The sequence below is a fragment of the Engraulis encrasicolus genome, chromosome 4, assembly GCF_034702125.1.
Source record: "Engraulis encrasicolus isolate BLACKSEA-1 chromosome 4, IST_EnEncr_1.0, whole genome shotgun sequence".
In the NCBI taxonomy this organism is placed as follows: Eukaryota; Metazoa; Chordata; class Actinopteri; order Clupeiformes; family Engraulidae; genus Engraulis; species Engraulis encrasicolus.
In genome coordinates this window covers 14200723-14220726 of record NC_085860.1, presented here as the reverse complement: position 1 = coordinate 14220726, position 20004 = coordinate 14200723, and the positions used below count along the sequence as shown (strand labels likewise).

Sequence of the window (20004 nt, the reverse complement as noted above, 5' to 3'; positions counted from 1 at the left end):
ACACCTTCTCTCTCTCTCTCTCTCTCTCTCTCTCTCTCTCTCTCTCTCCTCTTGTTTCGTCCCTCTTAAAAGACGGGATCAGTGCACTCCTGCTCTCCTCCCCCATCTCCTTCTCATCCCCCCCTTGAGTCATACTGATGTGCTGCAGTACTGCTGTGCTGTCATCATGGGCTGTTTTTCTGTTTCTGGATGAGAAGTGCATGTTGACGTTTAGCCACTGTGACTGTGTGTGTCAGGGGTGGGGGGTGGGGGTGGGGGGCTTAGCAGTTAGGGGGCTCTCAAATGAGTACATGCCTTGTATGTTCATCAGAGTGCATGCATGTGTGTCTGTGTCCAAGTGCACATGTTACTGTATGCGTCTGCGTGTGCGTCTGCGTGTGAGTGTGCGCGTGGGCGCGTGCACTTCCACGTTTACGTGTGTACAAGCATGCAAGACAACGGCTGAAAATGATCACGTGCCTGTGTAGCAGTATGCATACATAATTCAAAATTGTGTGAGCGTGTGAGACATATACAGAGGTGTGTGTGTGTGTGTGTGTGTGCGTGCGTGCGTGTGTGCGTGCGTGCATGTTGTATACAGGAGTGGCTTGACTGATTAGTGTTTCCCCAGTGAGGTGCCAGTGGGCCTCACAGCTCTCAGCTCTGTGTTGGTGGGCCGCCATGGCACAGGGATGATGCTCTCTTCTCTTTCATACAGGGAGGGGGCTGCTGAGGACACCTTTGGGACTGTGTGTGTGTGTGTGTGTTCGTGTCTGTGTGTTGTGAGTGTCTGTCAGCTGATTTGAAGTGACTTTCTGGCTAAGTACTTTTCATCTTAACCCCTACAGGTTTGAAGTGGAGTTGTCTCAGTAGAATGGCTTTCCTGGAGCTGTGCTAATTTCCCACCTCCCCTCGAGTTAAATAATTGAGTTTCACCTCACATGTCATAGGAAGCTGTGCAACACAGCCTTTTTGATCATGATCGTTGCATATCCCCTCCCAACTTGATTAACTAGTGATGTGCCGGAAACGCTGCCTGTACTGCCTGTAAGTCTGATTCTGTGTTTTGAGGAGGTGGTATTGGACAGCCTGATCAAAATCTCATGTCACAATCACTCTGATCTGAAAGATAGCATGGAAAGCCTCACTGAAATCTTCCCCCATGTTTTGGTCAGGAAGAGAGAGCAAGATATGTGCATTAATAGACACAGGAAAGCTTGTAGTTTGTATATAGATCCGTCATGTCAACAGACACCAGATCCGAAACCAGCTGTCCATCAAGCTTCACATAGTGTTTTATATAATTAGACATCAAGAAAATAAATAGGCGATTCACCGACTATGTCTCTCTTGGGATATTGTCTGGGAATACAGAGAGGGACTTAATCAACCCAGCCAGGCAAGGTATTGGGTATGGGGACTCTGAATGACTTAAGACGCAAGTGAAGCCCCCTGTATGAGGTGGCGTGGAAATAGTGAGTCCCATTGGATATGACTTGGTAGTGCAGTAGCAGTGGTAGTGGTAGTGGAGTTTCCTGCAGGGCATGGTAACAGGGAAGACTTTCTCTCCAGACCAGTGAGTCATTGCTCCAGACCAATACAGGAGTTCAGGAAGGAAGGAGCCCTCCTGAAGGTGACAGCACTATCAGTTTTCATGCTTTGTTTCAGTTTTTTTCCTTCACCTGCTCCTTATTTTTTATTTATCCCCTCCATCGTGTGACTCACACACAGCAGAGGAGAGGAGAGGAGAGGAGAGAGAGCAGGGGAGAGGAGAGGAGAGGAGAGAGAGCAGAGAAGAGGAGAGAGAGCAGAGGAGGGGAGAGGAGCGGAGAGAGAGGAGAGGAGGGGAGAGGAGAGCAGAGGTGTGACTCATCAGCTGCTGCTGCTGACGTAGAGGGAGAATGGATTCTCACTTCTAGAGGACGGACACACACACACACACACACACACACACACACACACACACACACACACACACACACGCACACACACTCAGCCTCTCTCTGTCTCTCTCTTTTTCTTCCCTCCCCCTTTTCTGTCTCTCTCTCTCTCTCTCTCTCTCTCTCTCTCTCTCTCTCTCTCTCTCTTACACACACACTCACTCACTCACTCCAACCCACACACCTACATGTATGCCAACAGAGCTGGTGTGATACCCATTACTTACTCCCATGAGGCCGCTTCTCTCCTGTTAGTCCCAGTGATTAGCAGGCACAAGACTGCAGAGCTGCAGCCCCTTTACAAAGTGGAACACCCCCCCCATCTCCTCTGCACCACCCCACACCACCATCCCAAACCAGCCAGACATGGCACATGCCCCCCCCTCCAAACCAGTCCTCTCTCCACTCTAACCGTCCCCTCCCTAGCGGAGGTTTGTAGTGTGGGGAGGGGGGTTGTGTATGAGTCAGTAGTGCTGCATACTGAAGAGGCAGGGGTAGCCACTGTGTGTGTGTGTGTGTGTGTGTGTGCGCGTGCGCGCGTCCATACGTACAAGTGTGTTGCAGGGGTAGGGGCAGCCAGGAGTGTACTGTATACCACCACCACCACCACCACACCTCAAAAAAGACAGGCGCGTGCGTGCGTGCGTGCGCGCGTGTCTGTGCGTGTGCGCGTGTCCGTGCGTGTGTGCGCGTGTGTGCATGCGTGTGAGTGCGTGTTGCAGGGACAGCCAGAGTGTACTGGATACCACACCACTAATACCGTCTCTCCCCTCCCCTGAGCCCTGCTGCCCAACACTACCTTTTGTCCAGCACATTTATTTCTCTTTTCCTTTCATCTGTCAGTGTTTTTTGTCTTCCTTTCTTTCTCTCTCCAGCCACCTTTTTCTTCTTCTTTTTTTCTTCCACTTTTATTCTTTTTCCCGTAGCTGTGCTCCATTTGTCTGGGATGCTAGAAGAACGCTGCAGTCCAAAGTATTTTAAAAAGGGGTGGAATGGGGAGTGAAGGGGGAAGGGGGTTGAGAGGGAGAGAGGGGGAGAGATGAAGAGAAAGTAAGAGGAAAATGGACAGGGAGAGAGGGGTGAAAGAGGGCGTGGAGGAGAAATCCATGAAGATAAAGCGTTTAGAAAGAGGTTAAGGGAGGTAACCACGGCTCTTGGGCCAGGAAAGAAGGGTGGAAAAGAAGAAGAAAAGTGGAGGAGAGGAGAGGAGAAGAGAGATGAGAGAGAGAGAGAGAGAGGGAGGGAGGGAGGGAGGGAGGGAGAAAGGGAGGGGCAGTGTGCATGCCAGAGGAGGGTCGAGATCAGGTGAAGACTTGAGGTGAGTGATTGGTCAGGTGATAAGAAGAGAAGAGAAGAGGAGAGCAGGGAAGAGGAGAGGAGAAGAGAAGAGAGGAGGAGAGAAGAAAAAAAAAGAAGAGGAGAGAAGAGAAGAAAAGAGAGGAGAGGAGAAAAGAGGAGTGAGGGAAGCCCCTCCCGTCCTCCTCTTCCCCCTGGGCTGGGCCCCCCCCCTCTCCCTCCCTCCCTCTCCCTCTCCCTCTTCCTCCCCCCTCTCCCTCTTCCTCCTCTACAGCAGGCTTCCCCCCTTAAGCCCTCAGCTGCTGGGGAAACTGATAAGAGAGCTGCTCATTTTGGAGCTCCATGGAGATGTGAGCTCAGCCGGGGGGCAGCATGGACAAAATAGGCAAGATACTCGCGGAGCAATCACTCATGCTGCTGCTCGCCGCGGTCGCTCTTATTAGTGGAGGTTTTCTTCTTTTTCTTTTTTCATTTATTGTTTTCTTAATATTATCATCATCATCATCAGTCTTTTTGCCCATTGTATGTCTTCCTCTCTCAACCCTGACGTGGAAATGAATGTATTGAATCTAAAATTATCATCATCATCTTCTTCTTCATCATCTCCTTCGTCTTCCTTCATCATCATCATCTTCATCATCTTCATCTCCAGCTTCTTGCCATCATTCCCTTCTTTCCACTATATTATTCCTTGTCCTCTTTAATCATTTTCTACTTCTTTTTCTTCACCTTTCTTTCATTGTCTTCCTCATCTTCATCACATTCCTCTTCACCTGCTTCCTTCTCCATTCTTCATCTTCATCATCATTATCTTCCTCCTCTTCTTCGTCTTCATCCAGCCAATCCCCGTCTCCCAGGATGGTGTGAGGGGAGGGTGAAGCCGCTCTTGCAGTCGGCGAGGCGAGGCGAGGCGAGGCTTCTGTCAGTGTGCCCACGTGCGTCATCACCATCACGCTCTCACGCGCCTGTCACCGTGCCAGCGCCCCGATTTAGACATTTCTCATCCGTTATCTCCGCATACCCCGCTTTCCCCACCTAATGCACTTCACTGTCTTGTGTGTTTTTTTTAAACGTCCTCTTAATTCTCTCCCCTACATCTGTCTTGCCTTTTTGGTCTTGTATTTATATTTATTTGTTTATTTATTTATGAGTGTATTATTTATTGTTTGTTTTTTTTTTCGTTTTTCAAGATGGGGGTGCTCTTTGATGTGCTGAAGTGTTTTGACGTCTCCTTCATGAGCGGCTCCAGGCGAGATCATCTCAGCTCCAACGCTTATCTGCAGAGAGAATCATTAGTTAGTTAGGCGTGCCGTTATTCTTTTAAACCCACTCCCTGTTTTCTGCATGTGGTCCACCCTAAAACATCTGCACAACTGCTCGTGTACGTTTGTGCGAGTCTGACTGTGAGTGTGCAGTGTGTGTGTGTGTGTGTTTGTGCACTGCCGTGGTGAACGTGTATTTACCGTGATGAATTTGATTGTCTTGCACATCTCTCATGTTTGCCCCTGATCTCTTCCTGCCCTGTGAGTGTTACCCTGTAAAGCAGTATCCACTATGTGACTCAAATCTGTATATCCAATATCTGGGTCAAAGGCGTTATTATTTTTGGGGCTCAGATGGCAGGTGGCGCAACGGCATGTAATGCCCATAAATGTATTCGTAATTGGTTTATATGCTGCAATGAATATGCTTCTTAGATAGTGTGGTCTGGTAATGTTATTGCAAAATATTGCAAATGTCATCATCTGTATTTCATAAGAGCATTGCTAGTCAATCATCTTGAGGTGGATGTCAGCAGGTATATCAGGAGCTTGGCTGTAAGTGGAGAACAAAATAAGAAGTTTGGGAACCACTGGAGCACAGCATGTGCCAATGACCCCCTCATAATCACACCTCAAATTGCAGTTATACATTTTAAAATGTATACAATTTTAATACCAAATGTATCAACTGTATATAGTATACAGTTTTTTCGTACATATTGACCTACTGCTGTAGCAAATTTCAGGTATTGCATTGTAGCAAACTTTTTCACGGCCCCCCAGGCAATGCATTGTGGACCCCCAGGGGTCCCTGAACCGGTGGACTCCACTTTGAAAACTAACTCTGTATCGTATGTTACATCTGACGAATTCAGTGTGATGTGTAGTGTACTGCAGCTGTCCTCGCTTAACTTTTGCAGACAGGCCGAGAGCTCCACTGCTAGTTTTCCCAGACAGTCCATCTGTCCCATCTCTGCCTCGGTACCAACACGCTCCGCTGGGCCAGCTGACGTCCTGTGGACCACCAAACGTCTCCAAACCAGCCCAAACCCGACAGACAGCACGAAGGATGGGGATGGATGGGGTGGAGGGGGGCGGTGTTGGAAGAGGGAAGTAGAGGTGGGGTTCTGTGGAGCTGCGCTGTTTCCTGGAAATGAGCTACCAATTTGATGTTAACATGGACAGTCATGGCCCAGCCGTGGCTTAGTCGACTGGGCACTGGACTGCTACGCGGGCAGACTCCAGCAACAGAAGTAATCTGTTCTTTGTATTGAATCACTGGCGAAGAGAATCGATGAGACGAGCGTGATTTGGGCGACTAGAGGCGACTTGAGCGACAGTTTGTGGTTGGACTTCAGCCAATTATATTATACAAATGAGCTATGATGCGCTTCGGCGACGGGAAGGGTGTCGGAAAGCATTCTGCTTTTAATGGACATAATCTGTCGCTTCTATTGTTAGCTCGTATTGCTCGTGCTGCACAGTCCAGCCAAAGAAGCTGGATCTAACAAGAAGCGTCATTTTGTTTCTTTTCCGGTATCCACTTTATGTCGGGTGAACGCCCCTTTAGGAGACCTTCGGTTAGGAGACGTTCGGAGTCTTGAGGTTGAGAATCAATGAAGTCCCCTTAGCGCTGTAGATGGCGGTAGCACACGTCTTGCGCAAACACCTCAAAAAGAGAAGAAGAAGTAACGCCCCCTTAGGAGACCCAACTTGAGCACACACTTTTGCATTGAGTGGGCGTGTTTTGCGATATCTTGGTTTGATTCAGTATTTTTGGTCCAGCTATTCTCTGTCGCTTAATCTTGTTGCCGCCGGTGTGTTCGCCCGGTAATGGCTTAGTAGCTCACCTCCATGTAGCCTCGGGTACCTCATATTGACGTGATTGTGGGGTTCTCCTCATCTCTGGGTGTGGCGTGCATTGTTCCTTCAAGGGCATCATGAAACAGCTAGTAGATGCTGATCGGCAGCTATCTTCCTCCCTCCCCCCTCCCCAGACTGATTGCTCGTATCAACGCGATTGTGGCTTTCTCCTTATCTCTGGATGTTGCATTGCCCCTTTAAGGGTGTCAAAAAACAGCTAGTAGAGGCAGCCCTCTCCCCCCCCCAGACTGGATTCCTAATATCGAGTCGACTTGATTGTTGTTTTCTCCTCATCTCTGGGTGTGGCAGTGTATGCATTGTCCCTTTTAGGGTATCTCAAACAGTCAGTGGATGCAAATTGGCAGCCATCTTCCTCCCTCCTCCCTCCCCAGACTGATTCCTCATGTCGACTTGATTGTGGGTTTCTCCTCATCTCTGAGTGTGGCAGGCATGCATTGCTCCTTTAAGGGTATCACAAACCGCTCGTGGATGCAGATTGGCAGCCATCTTCCCCCCCCCCCCCCCCTTCCTCCCTCCTCCCCCCCGGGCTCCCAGGCCTCCCTAATTAAAAGGGCGACGGAGCAGCTGCCGGTGTGCTGCAGGCCCAGCTGCGTGCTGCTGACGTACATGGAGGGGCCGTAGTGCTGCCGGGCCTGTTGTTCTTGGCCAGCCGCGCCAAACAGACCTCCTCCTCTCCTCTCCTCTCCTCTCCTCTGCTCTCCTCTGCTCTCCTCTCCTCTCCTCTCCTCTGCTCTCCTCTCCTCTGCTCTCCTCTGCTCTCCTCTCCTCTGTTCTCTTCCTCTCCTCTCCTCTCCTCTCCTCTCCTCTCCTCTGCTCTCTTCCTCTCCTCTCCTCTCCTCTGCTCTCCTCTCCTCTCCTCTGCTCTCTTCCTCTCCTCTCATCTCCTCTCCTCTCCTCTCCTCTGCTCTCTTCCTCTCCTCTCCTCTCCTCTCTGCTGCTCTCTTCCTCTCCTCACATCTCCTCTACTCTCCTCTGCTCTCTTCATCTCCTCTCCTCTCCTCTGCTCTCTTCCTCTCCTCTACTCTGCTCTCTACCTCTCCTCTCCTCTGCTCTCTTCCTCTCCTCTCCTCCCCTCTCCTCTGCTCCCTTCATCTCTTCTCCTCTCCTCTGCTCTCTGCCTCTCCTCTCTTCCTCTCCTCTCCTCTCTACTTCTCCTTCTTTCTTCTCCTCTCCACTCTCCTCCTCTCCTTCTCTTCTCTCCTCTCCTCCTTTCCTCTCTTCCCCTCTCCTCTCTTCCTCTCCTCTACTCTCCTCTACTCTCTTCCTCTCCTCTCCTTTCCTATACTCTTTTCCTCTCCTCCTCTCCTTCCCTCCTTTCCGTACATAGCTGGAGTTCCTCGGCACTGTAACAAAACAGAAGAGAGAGCGGGAGAAAGAGAGAGAGAGAGAGAGAGGGAGAGGGAGAGGAGAGCAGTAGAGAGAGGGGTAACCGCGGCAAGAAAGCCTCCCAACCCAAGCTAAACACACTTCACATTGACAGGAGGAGACGTGGTGAGCGGGAAAATAAGGAGAGGAAAAAAAGAAGGAGGGAGGAGGAAAGAGAAGGTGGAGTAGAGAGAGAAGAGCTAGAGTAGACGACAGGAAATGCGTTTGTTATTGGTGGGATATCAGAGCGATATTCTCCTCTTTTGAAATAGTAAGTGCACTCTTGTAGGCAATCAGTTGTTACAGAATAGTGCCCTCCACCCCCTACGCCATCCTGTTTATACAACACATATTTGGATGGGAGAAGTGTGTGTGTGTGTATGTGCATGTGTGTGTGTCCTTGCGTGCGTGTGTGCTTGTTAGTGTGTGTGTGCGCACGTGAACACGCGTGTCCGTGCGTGTGCGCGCGTTTGTTTTGTTTGTTGTTGTTTTTTAAGACTCCAAGCAAGTACCTCCCTCCTCATGCATGTCATGCCGTGGTCCCGACCCACTACCTCATCCATCAATCCCATAATGCACTCTGGCTGGCCCGGTGACAGGTCGTCAGCAGGAAGTGTGGCGGGCGGGATAAGTGCCTCATGTCTCATGGCCCGAGCTGCCGTGAACAATGTCTCAGATGGACAGATTAGCTTGAAACTCATTGATCACCATCACCCAAGCAGATAGAGATGTGCTGTGAATGGGGGGCAAGTGTGTGTTAAACACAAAGGTGTGTGTTTAAAAACTTATATTTTCAAACCACTACTTATAGTTTAAGTGTGTTGACAAGGATTTGCTACAGTACAAAAGTTTTTTTTTCAGCTGCAGTTTGAAATGACTTTTCGCAACAAAAGTTAGCCATGAAATCAGTTGGTGTAATGTGGGGACATAAATATGCATTTTCATTTTCATTTTCAGGCTGCTTCTCTGCAATGTTGTGTTTTTTTCCTTCTGTGTATTAATGGTAATCAACGAGAGCTGTCCTGGATATGTACTGTATATTACATACAATTGCATTTGCATTTTTCTGTTGTAGCCTACTGTACTGTATCTTTTCCATAGCTACTGTAGGCTTGTTCTCGACTCTGTGGAGAATGGCTTCAGTTCTCACTATCTAAATCCTGCAGTGACTGAACACAAGCACAGGGGCATGCCTAGCACTTTGAACGCACACAGCCGAGGTCCTTATACAAGAGGAATGTTTGTTGTTTTAAGCTTAAGTTCATAAAGCGCTTTGCCCATGTGTTTTGTCTGGGTACTTACTAGGGTTGTTACATTGTGTCTGACTTGACGTATGCTTGTTTAGAGTGTGGCTGTGCCTGCAATCCTAAAAAGCACAAAAGAGGCTGTTCATTATTCACTGGCTTAGGGATCCGTGAAAAAAAACAGAAGCTCTTGCAGTCTGTCACTTTAGTTAGCAGAGGTGGCCTACTCTGACTGGCAGCTGTAATGCATGCAATGCACACTTTGAACAGTGACTCCTTTGTATTATACGTAAATCTATTTATTGCTTTCAGGTAAATTTTGCACAGTATGTTTGTCATCATTAATAATAACCTGTGGCATAGTTGTCTTCAGATGCCTAAGAAAATATGTACAGTGTGCTATATTTATGATGGATGGAAATAACATGCAGTGAAAATTAAAAATGCGATATTGTAATACATTGTAATGCATTTTACTGTGAAAATGACCCCACTCACCAGAACTATCATCTAAATGATGTAAAAGTTCCTCCTTATGTGTATGAAAACTGAACATGAACTTGAGCAAGGGCGACTCCACACGCACTTCATCCTAATTAAATTCATTGAGAGCCTACTGAGCTCCAGGGCAATGCTTTGCCTGCATGAATTTCTCACTATCACTAAAGATTACACTTATAATACTTTAATGCTGAGCTTATATTGCTAGACTGCCCTGCTTCTAATACCTTTGTCAGTTTAAATCCAGTTTGCTGGGGTGCATACTTCTTTTTACTCTCAGCCCGGTCACGGCTCGGGCACCTTTTCTCATTGAGAAAGTTTCTGAAATCCTTGTTTGTCCTGAAATGTGTCCCTGAACCCAATTTTGCTTGGTTGCAGGTAACGGCGAGGCGGAAAGAGGATTCGGGCAAGGTGAAAGTCCTGCTACACTGGTCCCCAGAGGACATGTGAGTAGTGCTCTCTTTTCGGGGGTTGGTTTTTGGGGACTGACCAATGCGATACATGGATTTGGTTCCAATATACAATCAATTGGATCAACACCTTAACATGAACCACGGGGCTGATAGTATTCAGGCTCAGTGCTTGATTTACTACTAAATAGTAGTTCATTATTTAGTACATATTCATGAAAAGCTCAAATTTGGCAGTAGACAGCACAGTTTCAATGAGCAGCACGATTTCAATTCCTACTCTGGCCACCATCCTACACAGTGCACTTTAACATGAACCACAGGACTAGTACTATTCAAGCTTAGTGCTGGAATTCAGGCTTGACAGACAGAGTTTGTTTGAAAGAATAAAATATACAGCAGTTTAGGTTTTTCGTGTATCAAAAAAGGAAAGTGGTAAACGTTCGGGCACAGGGGCCTGTAACCATCTGTGTTCTTTATCCAAGCCTTGCCCCCACGTCCTTTGATTATTTCCTGCACGAGTACATTTGGAAACAAACACTTAAGTTTTGATAGTAAGTGGAAGGGCTCTTCATTTCCTTTGGGACTAGTATACACTCTTTATAAATCATGCACTAATTTGTGCAATTATTCTTTGGTGTCACATGTCAGCTTACAGTCTGAAATGTATATAGTAATTGCAACACAATTGTTAACAGCTGAACAGAGAGTCTGCCATCTTGTGTCAAGCTCCCCCTCAATTGCAGATGTTTGGCACATGGTGTTGAAGAGTGACACAGACTCCATCCCCCTCTCCATAAGTACTGTAGGTCAGATGTGTTTCAAAGTCCTTGCTGCTGCTGCTGCTGCAAAAAAGTTTCATGTCTGTATGGCCTTGTGTGCTGTGAATGTGATGAAAATGGTCTACATCAGCAGAAAAAGCATACCCACCCATATCTTACCTTAGCTGCATCGTCCACCTACCCTGCTATATGTGACGACCTCAATGCAAGACCTTTGCGAGGGAGGCCATACTGAGTGAGCACTGTGCTAGAAGGCACCATGCTTACTGAGCACTACTAGAGTAGAAGGCATCATGCTTACTGCAGCAGACATGAGCTGTTGGCTGAAATGGGGAAGCAGGAGGCAGCTAGAAGTGTTGGTGAACTGTTCACATCATCTGCTGTGTTTGACATGACAAGGCCTTGGTCTCCTCTCTTCTCCATAACACCATCCCACTCTCCTCTCCTCTTCTCTCCGTAACCCCATCCCACTCTCCTCTCCTCTCCTCCCCTCGCCTCTCCTCTCTTCTCTTCCCCAAAAACCCATACCCCTCTCCTCTCCTCTCCTCTCCTCTCCATAACCCCATCCCCCTCTCCTCTCCTCTCCTCTCCTCTCCTCTCCTCTCCTCTCCTCTCCTCTCCTCTCCTCTCCTCTCCTCTCCTCTCCTCTCCTCCCCTGCCAGCCTTTTTTCATCCGCAGTTGAGCAAATATTTATGGTGGCCGGGACCCCAGTCTGCCGGCCCCAGCCACTGTTTCTCTTGCGTGTGAATGGGGTTTGTAGACTCCTGACCCGGCTGCCCGTGCCAGAACCCATTTTCCCCGCGCACACGCTGTGATCACGCTGCCGGTGTCGTTTTCCTCAGATCACATTTTCCTTCAATTCTCGTGACTTGTTTTCTCAACCCAGACCAAGTCAGGGGTGGTGTCACGTTGGCCGCCGGCCAAGCAAACGTATCTTATTGGGGTCAGTGTCAAATTGGCTTCCCCACCTGCCTGGTGGAGTACAGACAGGCAAAACAATTTCAGGATTTTCAGCGCCAAGTCTCACCTTCGCTTTAAGTGGACCGGTACTGTGGAGACGGGTTAGCGCAGCTTACTACTATAACACAGCCGACCAACAGGGGTTCAAGGAGTCACAGGTTTCAGTTTTTAACAGCGTATTCACACACAGCATGCCGACCTACACACATGTTAAAACAGTACGATTTTAAAATAAACATTCAAAAAGTGCACAATTTAATGAGCTAACGGATAGGAGGGAGGGAGAAGTGGAAAAGTGCTTGAGTCTGCACTTGCCAGAGCGGTGGGTCCTGGACGCTGGGCTATAGGGCTGGCTGAACAACCCTGAAACACTCAGACTCCAACATGGCATCATACCAGAGCGGTAAGACAACACGCCGACTTGAGCCATCTATATACACTGGCATGAAATAAATACGCCTTTTGCATGAGGCCAGTCTGTAGGCACGGTAATGATATTGCCCTGGAACCAATCTGAAGAATCAGCTCTACTGAGACACATCAGTGCAGCAGAGGGGGTTGGGAGGGGGGGATGGTGGGGTGGGAGTCCTCCACTATGACGCTGCCAGAAGAAGAAACGCCCACACACTCCCATCTCTTCTTTCATGAGAAAAAGAGAAAGATGAATTGAAGGAGGACGATTTCTCCTCTTTCTTCCCACTGAAAGTGATCTGCTCTCTGGAGAGGAAGAGCAGGGGGGGAGGTGTTTGATACAGTGTGAGCTCTATCGCACCTGACAGCTTCCGATGAATGGAGGGGTCCACATTGCTTAATGTTGTTCCTCTTTCCTCTCTCCCTCTTTCCCTCTCTCTGTCGCGTGCTCTCTCTATCTCTCTCTATTTCTTTCTATCTCTTACCCACACCGCAGTTCCCCTCGGCTCCCTTCCTCCCTGATTAGAAGAGATGAACTGAGAGAGAGAGAGGGAGAAGAAGAGAGAGAGAATGCTCCAATGATGGAGAGAAACTGTTTGCACTGATGTAAAAAGTCACAAATCAAAATGATGACAGTTGGTGTGGTGCTACAATCTGAAGAAGGAAGTCATCAGCACTTGCTTTGGAATTCCCTTCATGAAGACCCAGTGCAAAAACGTTGGGGATTTCTTTGTCACAATACAGTCATGAGAGAAAACGAGCTTAGAAAAGTGTTTTTCTTGTTTTTTTGCCATTTCCCTCTTAACATTTGAAATGGCATTTAGGTTGGTAGAGCCAGTCAATCAGTGTCATAATGACTTAAAAAATAATCTTTGGTCTCAAGGACATCAAGTCATATTGTCATATTGCAGTGTTCATTTGTCAATGAAAGCTCTTTCTTTCAAAACTAAATCATCTAATCATCCAGTTGTAGTGAAGAGAAAGGAGAAAAATGCTAATTATTAGGTCTCGGTCAAAATGTGGAACATACTGTATATCAATGTTGTTAAAAGTTACAGTTGAGTTCAGGACGAATTACCAGACCGAGTGCAGTGAACGACTAGACCAGTTCACATGGAAAAGCTCTTCAGTCTTCCCAGAAAGCTTTTTCCAGACAGTCAATATGGAAATGATTGAAGAGCTCGGTGTTTGTAATACCATTTGAAAGACGGAAGAGGTACAACTGTTAAAATTGTGAAAAAGATTTACTCTCAAAGACTCTCAACCTCGGTCCCTGGAAATGCCTGACATTCCTGGTCGTCATAGCGAGGCCAGCGGAGTGTGTTAAAAGCTCAGTCAAATATCCTGTGCTGATGGATGTGCCATTCCATCATATGTGACATCCTTTCGCTAATAGGTGTTGTTGGCGCCTGTTTAGCCTCACGCTGTCCCTTCCTAATCCGCCTCTTTCCCGCGTCGCGCCTTGCAAATGGTGCGAGTGGAGAGGAAGGGTTGTATTATTAGAGTGGCCAGACTAGCCCAGTGCAATTGGAAGAATAATGTTTACGCTGGCTGGCCTGGCGGGAGCACGTCTCTGGTGTTACATTCTCTGGTGCTAAACTTGTATTTTTTTTTCACACACCTCAGCTGGCAGGTGCGTCGGAGATGGCCCATGTTTACCCTAGGTTTACCTGATGAAGGTCTAGGACCAAAACGTTCAAAGAAGAACAGCGAAATGGTCATTGTGCAGGAGTTTTTTCACCTTTTCTGGTGCTGCCAAGGCCAGGCAACTAAGGCAGATACAGCAAGACAAGAGGAACGAACAAATCTTCGACGTAGTCTGTCCTTTCACACTCACTTTGCAACACCAAGTGAAGAAGGCTCTCTCTCTACTCTCTGCACCTTGCTTGTGATATTTCATCGTGTCTCTCAAGTTTAGTTGTTTCTAAATGAATTGGTCCCTCATGTTTCCTGTGCTTAGCTTTTGGCCTGCTGGGTAAGTGGCAGGGAAGAGGATGAGTGCTAATGGCTGCGGTGGGATTTGTCTTCTTCCATCAGCAGCTTCGTTCCTGGAGGCTCCTCTTCGTCTTCTTCTTCTTCTTCTTCTTCTTTGTCTTCTTCTTCGCCGTTCTCCTTGTGATCTTTTTGACTGCTGCCAGTCTGCTGCCAATGGAATTTTCCGTTTCTGTCTAACCTCCCCTCACCTTCCCTCCCTTCACCTCCCCTCACCTCCCTTCATCTCCATTCCTCCTCCAGTCCTCTCCCCTCACCTCTTCTCACCTCCATTCCCCCTCCCCTCCCCTCACCTCACATCCATTCAACCTCCAGTCCTCTCCCCTCACCTCATCTCACCTCCCCTCCCCTCACCTCCATTCCCCCTCCTCTCCCCTCACCTCCCCTCACCTCCATTCCTCCTCCTCACCTCCCCTCTCCTCTCCTCTCCTCTCCTCTCGCCTCCTCTCGCCTCACCTTACCTCCCCCCACCTCACCTCCATTCCCCCTCCTCTCCTCTCCCCCCTCACCTCCATTCCCTCTCCTCAACTCTCCTCTCTCCTCAACTCACCTCCATTCCCCTTCCTCTCCTCTACTCTCGCCTCACCTCACCTTGCAGTCTCGTGCTCGTTTACATCAGCTGTCATTTTATTTGGACGTGATAATGACAAGATGTTCAAATGAGGCTTGTAAATGAAAAACAAAATTCTGCCAGGGATACCGATTAACCAGAGTGTTGTTGTCATGAAGTCTGAAATGAATATGGCCCGTTGGCCCATTTCCGCAGATGCTCTGGTGTCGCCTCAGTCAACTTTAGCATCATATAACGTAGGGCTAGGGCAGAGTGTGTGTGTTTTTTTCAGTCACAGTGTATACAATGTTGTGAGCAGATTGAAGTAACACCATCTGTACATTTCAAATTGATTTTAAAGGATACACATAACAATTGTATGCGACGCACATGACATAAAAGCAGTTACAATGGCAACTTTGTTGCATTAACTTAATTCATTTGGCAGACATGAATTAGTGAAGAACAATACAAACTACCTGGACACATATAATAACTTAATTCAACTTAGCAGTTAATTTGCTTCAAAATTCGATGGAAAGGACTTGTGAGAGGGAGAAGCTATGGGCATTGACATGTTATACTGCTCTCTCAGTGGTTTCCAATGTACAGCACAGCCATAAGGTTATAGAGGGGAACTCGTCACGCCATATTCCCCAAAACCTCTAAAATGATGTTCAGCCTGTCCCTTACCACCCTTTGCAAATATGGCTGCATGTTTGTACCTACTACACTTAACTTTACACCGAAAAAGGTGCAAAAAAAACCCTTCTCAAAGCAGTTGGGACAGCCGAGGTCTTGCATACTCTTTTGGGATGAATGAGGCCAGAAGTTTTTGTGACTTTTTTTTTTTTTTGAAAGCAAAGTCAGGAAAGAGCACCACACTGCTGGTGCCCATTTATTATTCGGATCTATATTTGGGCAGCCTACCCCACCGACCCCAAGCCAGGCTCGCTGCACAGGAGAGCATAGTGGTGGTGGGGGGGTAACAGTAAAGGGAGGGGGACTGGGGCGGTGTTGTGGCATACTGCGCTAATGGATCCGTACCATGCACGGGCACAATTTAATATGCTACAGAAAAATTCACTCCTGAGCAGAAAATACACTCCTGAGCAGACCTTTGCCTCATGCAAACGAAGAGTTTCATTGCAAAACGTCGTATCCACCATTTTTGATTTTTGCATTTTATTATTGGAAGTGACTATTCAGAAGTCCTATCATCTATGTGTGAATTCTTGCCATTCAAATATTTTGAGAACATACCTTTTAAATATGTGTAAAATGCATTTTGCAATGCAAGGCAATAAAATGCCCAATACAAAAATATCAATTTCCCAAAATGTTCCAAAATGGATATAGGTCATGTCTTCAAACCAACCCCCCCCCCCAAAAAAAGAAAAGAAAAAAGATTTCCGACAGATGAGCAAGCATACAGACTATAGTGCCGTATAGAGCGGCTGCACGTGACTTCCAAAAGAGCGAGGGGCGATGTTCTGCCTCGTTGCAGAGAACCTTTTGTTTTGGGGAGAACATGGCAAAGGAGAAGAAAGCAGATATGGCTGCGGTGTTCAGAACTCCCCAACGTCTCATCTGGAAAAACTTCTTCTGGCTGGGAGGGAGCCATGCTGGGGTTTTCAGGAATGATACGTCAGAAAAAAAACTTTTAGGATATTTTATTGAGACACACAGTCACACTTGCACTAAGCAATCACAGCACATCAATGTGTCCTTGTCTGTTTCTGTCTGTCTGTCTGTTTCTTTGTATGTGTCTGTCTGTGTGTCTGTGTATACTGTACTGTGTATGTGTGTAGATCTGTGGGACAAGTGTTTTGTCTGTCAGAGACTGAGAGATTAAGAACCGTGTGCGTGCGTGCGTGCGTGCATGCGTTTACTACACACCTCAGAACCTACAGTATACTTTAAATCCCCACCCTGCATACTTGAAATGCGAGGGGTGGGGCGGAAAGTGTTTGTCACCAGTGCCGTCTCTCTCCTGTGCAGTATACTATGCAGTTGTGGAGGGGGAGAGAGAGCGTGAAATGGAGAGAGAAGGTGATGTAGGTGATTGTGCAGATTTAATCACCATTAGGTGTTACATGTGTGCGTGTGCGTGTGCGTGTGTGTGTGTGGATGGGAAGCGGCGATGTGAAATGTGTTGGCGTCATATAGGCATTAGAGCATTTATTAACTTATTTGTCTTTAATGAATGCGGAGTGTTAGAGATAGATGTGGTGGCGATGGCGTCCCGTAGAGAACCACTCTGTGGCAGTCTCATCCCGACAGTCTGTCACCACCACCTCATGTGTCACCACACGTACGCACGCACGCACGCACACACACACACACACACACACACACACACACAGACAAACAGACACACAGACACAGACACAGACACAGACACACACACACACACACACACACACACAAACAGGCACGCACAGACACACACACACACACACACACACACATGCAGGCATGCACACACACACACACACACACACACACACACACACACACACACACACACACACACACACACACACACACACACACACACACACACACACACACACACACACACACACACACACACACACACACACACACACACACACACACACACACGGTTTGGAAAAAGGGCGGGTGCGAGTGTTGGGCAGGCCACAGCAGCCACGCTCTGGTTTGCCTCGTGGGCACAGGATGTGACTGTGGCGGCGCATGACGATAGCGTGGCGTGTTTGCGGTGCCGAGCTGAGGTGCGGGCCAAGGCAAATACCAGGCCCGGCTTACCGCACCAGGCCCGGCTCACCGTATGACACACTTTGTAGATTAACATTGCGCCGTGTGAGGGTTTTTTTCCCTATTAGAATGAGTGCTCTGCTCTCAAATCAGCCCCCTCACGCTGGTTTTGAATGGATTAATGTGGACATTTTTTTCACACCTTTTAAAGAATGTGGATTGCCTCCCTGCCCCCCCACCCCCCCACCCATGATGTTAGAAATGTGCTGTGTGCAGGGCTGTGCTGTGCTGTGATGTGCTGTACTGTATTATACCAATGCACTGTGTGCCATCAATGGGCAACTAGCCCATGGGGGACCCGGATTTGAAACCAGTCTGCCCTGGGTCATTCCCCTGTCCAACTCCAGCTCTCTCCCATCACTCTCTCTCTCCCGTTGACTTCCTGTTGCTCTCCACTGTCTGTTTGAAATAAAGGCCCTAAGTGCCCATGGAAATAAAATAAACGTCCTTTTGAAATGTGCTGTGCTGCCTCCAGGATGTCAAGTCTGTTCTTTTATATCATCATTGATATATTTTCAAAAGATTCATAAGCAAATTAACAGAAGCATACTCAAAACAGTGAAACTACTTATTGTTTTATTACCTGACCCTCGGCTCAAACCAGACAAGAGACTTTGATTACTATTACTTTAATATTGTATGTCTGTTACACATACCTCATATTTATTGTTTGCTGTTCTATACTTTTAAATCTTTGTGTGTAATGGTAAATGCATGGCAGTGTTTTGAATGGTGTTTTGCCCCCAATTTCTTGTTTGTTTCTTCTCAAGAATACACAAGGGGAATCTAAACTCCAAACACCCATCTGTTGTCAATGGGAATAGTGGTAGTAGTCCGAAATAGAAAAGGGAAGCAGTCCAAGTGTTTACTGGCCAACACAACGCCAGGGAACTGTCTGCTGGAGTGGGTCTGTAGAGTGCAGTGAAAAGTGAAGGCCCACCTGGGAAACTCCAATTCCCTTAGTCATTGTGACACAGCACACCAGTGCAAGCGGGCAGCCCCCAATGGCCCCCCAAGGGAGCTGTGCGGTGAGATGGTACCATGATCAGGGTACCTCAGTCATGGAGGAGGATCAGGGAAAGCGCTGGTTAATTACTCCCCCCACCAACCTGGCGGGTCGGGAGTCGAACCGGCAACCTTAGGGATACCAGTGAACTAACGGTCTGTTAGTGGGTCTGCAGAGTGCAATGGAGATGGTGGAAGGCCGTTTCACAGAGTGTGAACAATGGGCCTGCTAATGTGTGCAATGGTTTTGTGTCAACTGTGTGTTTGTGCAAATGTGTGCTTGGGCGACTTAATGTGTGTATATGTGTGTGTGTGTGTTTGTGCGCGAGTTTGTGTGTATTTGTTTTGCTTGCATCACACACCCAAGCGTGTCACTCCTTCTGTGCAAAAAACCCACAGCAATTAGGGGAATACCCCATGACCGTCAACAGTCAATTAATCTTCCCTGAGACCGACCGCTGTCACCCGATTAAGGGCGTTACTTATGGCCTGCCTCCCCCTGCGGTCTCTCACCAGTGCTACTTTCACTAATAAATAAACATTTGTCAACACCAAGAGCCAATGCCGTTGCACTCCAATCACCATTATGGTTTTTATTCTCAGCAATACTATTGAAGTCACGCTGTGGCCTGACTAGCTGTTGCCTCTTAGTGCGATTAAGGTTTTAATGGGACTTTAAGGGGGTAAACAACGACGGAAAGCAGAGCGATGCACACAAACACGATCACTGACCGTCATCCCGTTAATGGACCAAAGTTACAGCCAGGAGAAAACAGCTGTACGCTACGGCATGTTCAATTAAGGACGTCGGGAGAGGATGAGCATAATTAAGTAAATTTCATGGTAAACAAGGCAAACGGGGAGAACGTTACGGGTTTCCATTACAGGGCGGTTGTTTGAGGGGGCATGGCAGCGTGTAAATGATGCATCCAAAATGGTGAGAATATCCGGCCGGCAGTGGAAACTTCTCAGGAAATGGTTAACGAAATCGCAAAGAAAACATACTGTACATAGGTGTGTCTGTGCTGAACAACGAGGGATATTTTAAGACTACAGCACCCATTAGCAATTTGTGGACAGTTTAGTTTTGCCAAAAACAAATAAATAATAGTATATAGTCAGTGCGTATATTGACATTCCCACCAAAAAAATCACTTTAGTGTTTGCTGACAAATGATGTTTAAATGAAGTATGAAATGAGTCTGCATCAGCAGTCCAATGTTTTGTGTTTTATGTTTTTTATGGCTTTTATGGACTATGGAATCCTAAACCTAAAACCTACTCTAACTAAACGTCAACTTTTGCGTAACAATTCCATCTTTGTTCCTCAAGTGCTGGGAACACCACAAAGGCCTAAACCTACATTTCCTTATTTTCACAGTTTCGAAACCCATCCATCATAATGGGGTGCAGAGACGGACCATAATTACCGTAGCTTACGCGCAGATCTGAGCTTCCAATTTTTTTTTTCAGTAAATCCACAGGCAAAGGTGTAGCTTTGGCTTGGAAAGTGGTGGGGACATTGCAATGTCAAATTGTCCGGGCGTGCTATTTTTGCATTATATTTGTAATGAAAGTAGTGGGGACGAGGGAGGTTCATCTCAAAAGTGGTATGGGCAT

General features: G+C 47.4%; 1 protein-coding gene across 1 annotated transcript in view; it reads left to right on the top strand.

Annotated features, from left to right (window-relative positions):
- Positions 1–20004, top strand: part of LOC134447332 (zinc finger protein aebp2-like) — a 50407-nt gene that overhangs the window by 14544 nt on the left and 15859 nt on the right. Inside the window, exon 6 of the mRNA XM_063196744.1 lies at positions 9850–9917. Coding sequence (XP_063052814.1) covers positions 9850–9917 — 68 coding nt within the window. The remainder of the gene's footprint in view (positions 1–9849; positions 9918–20004) is intronic.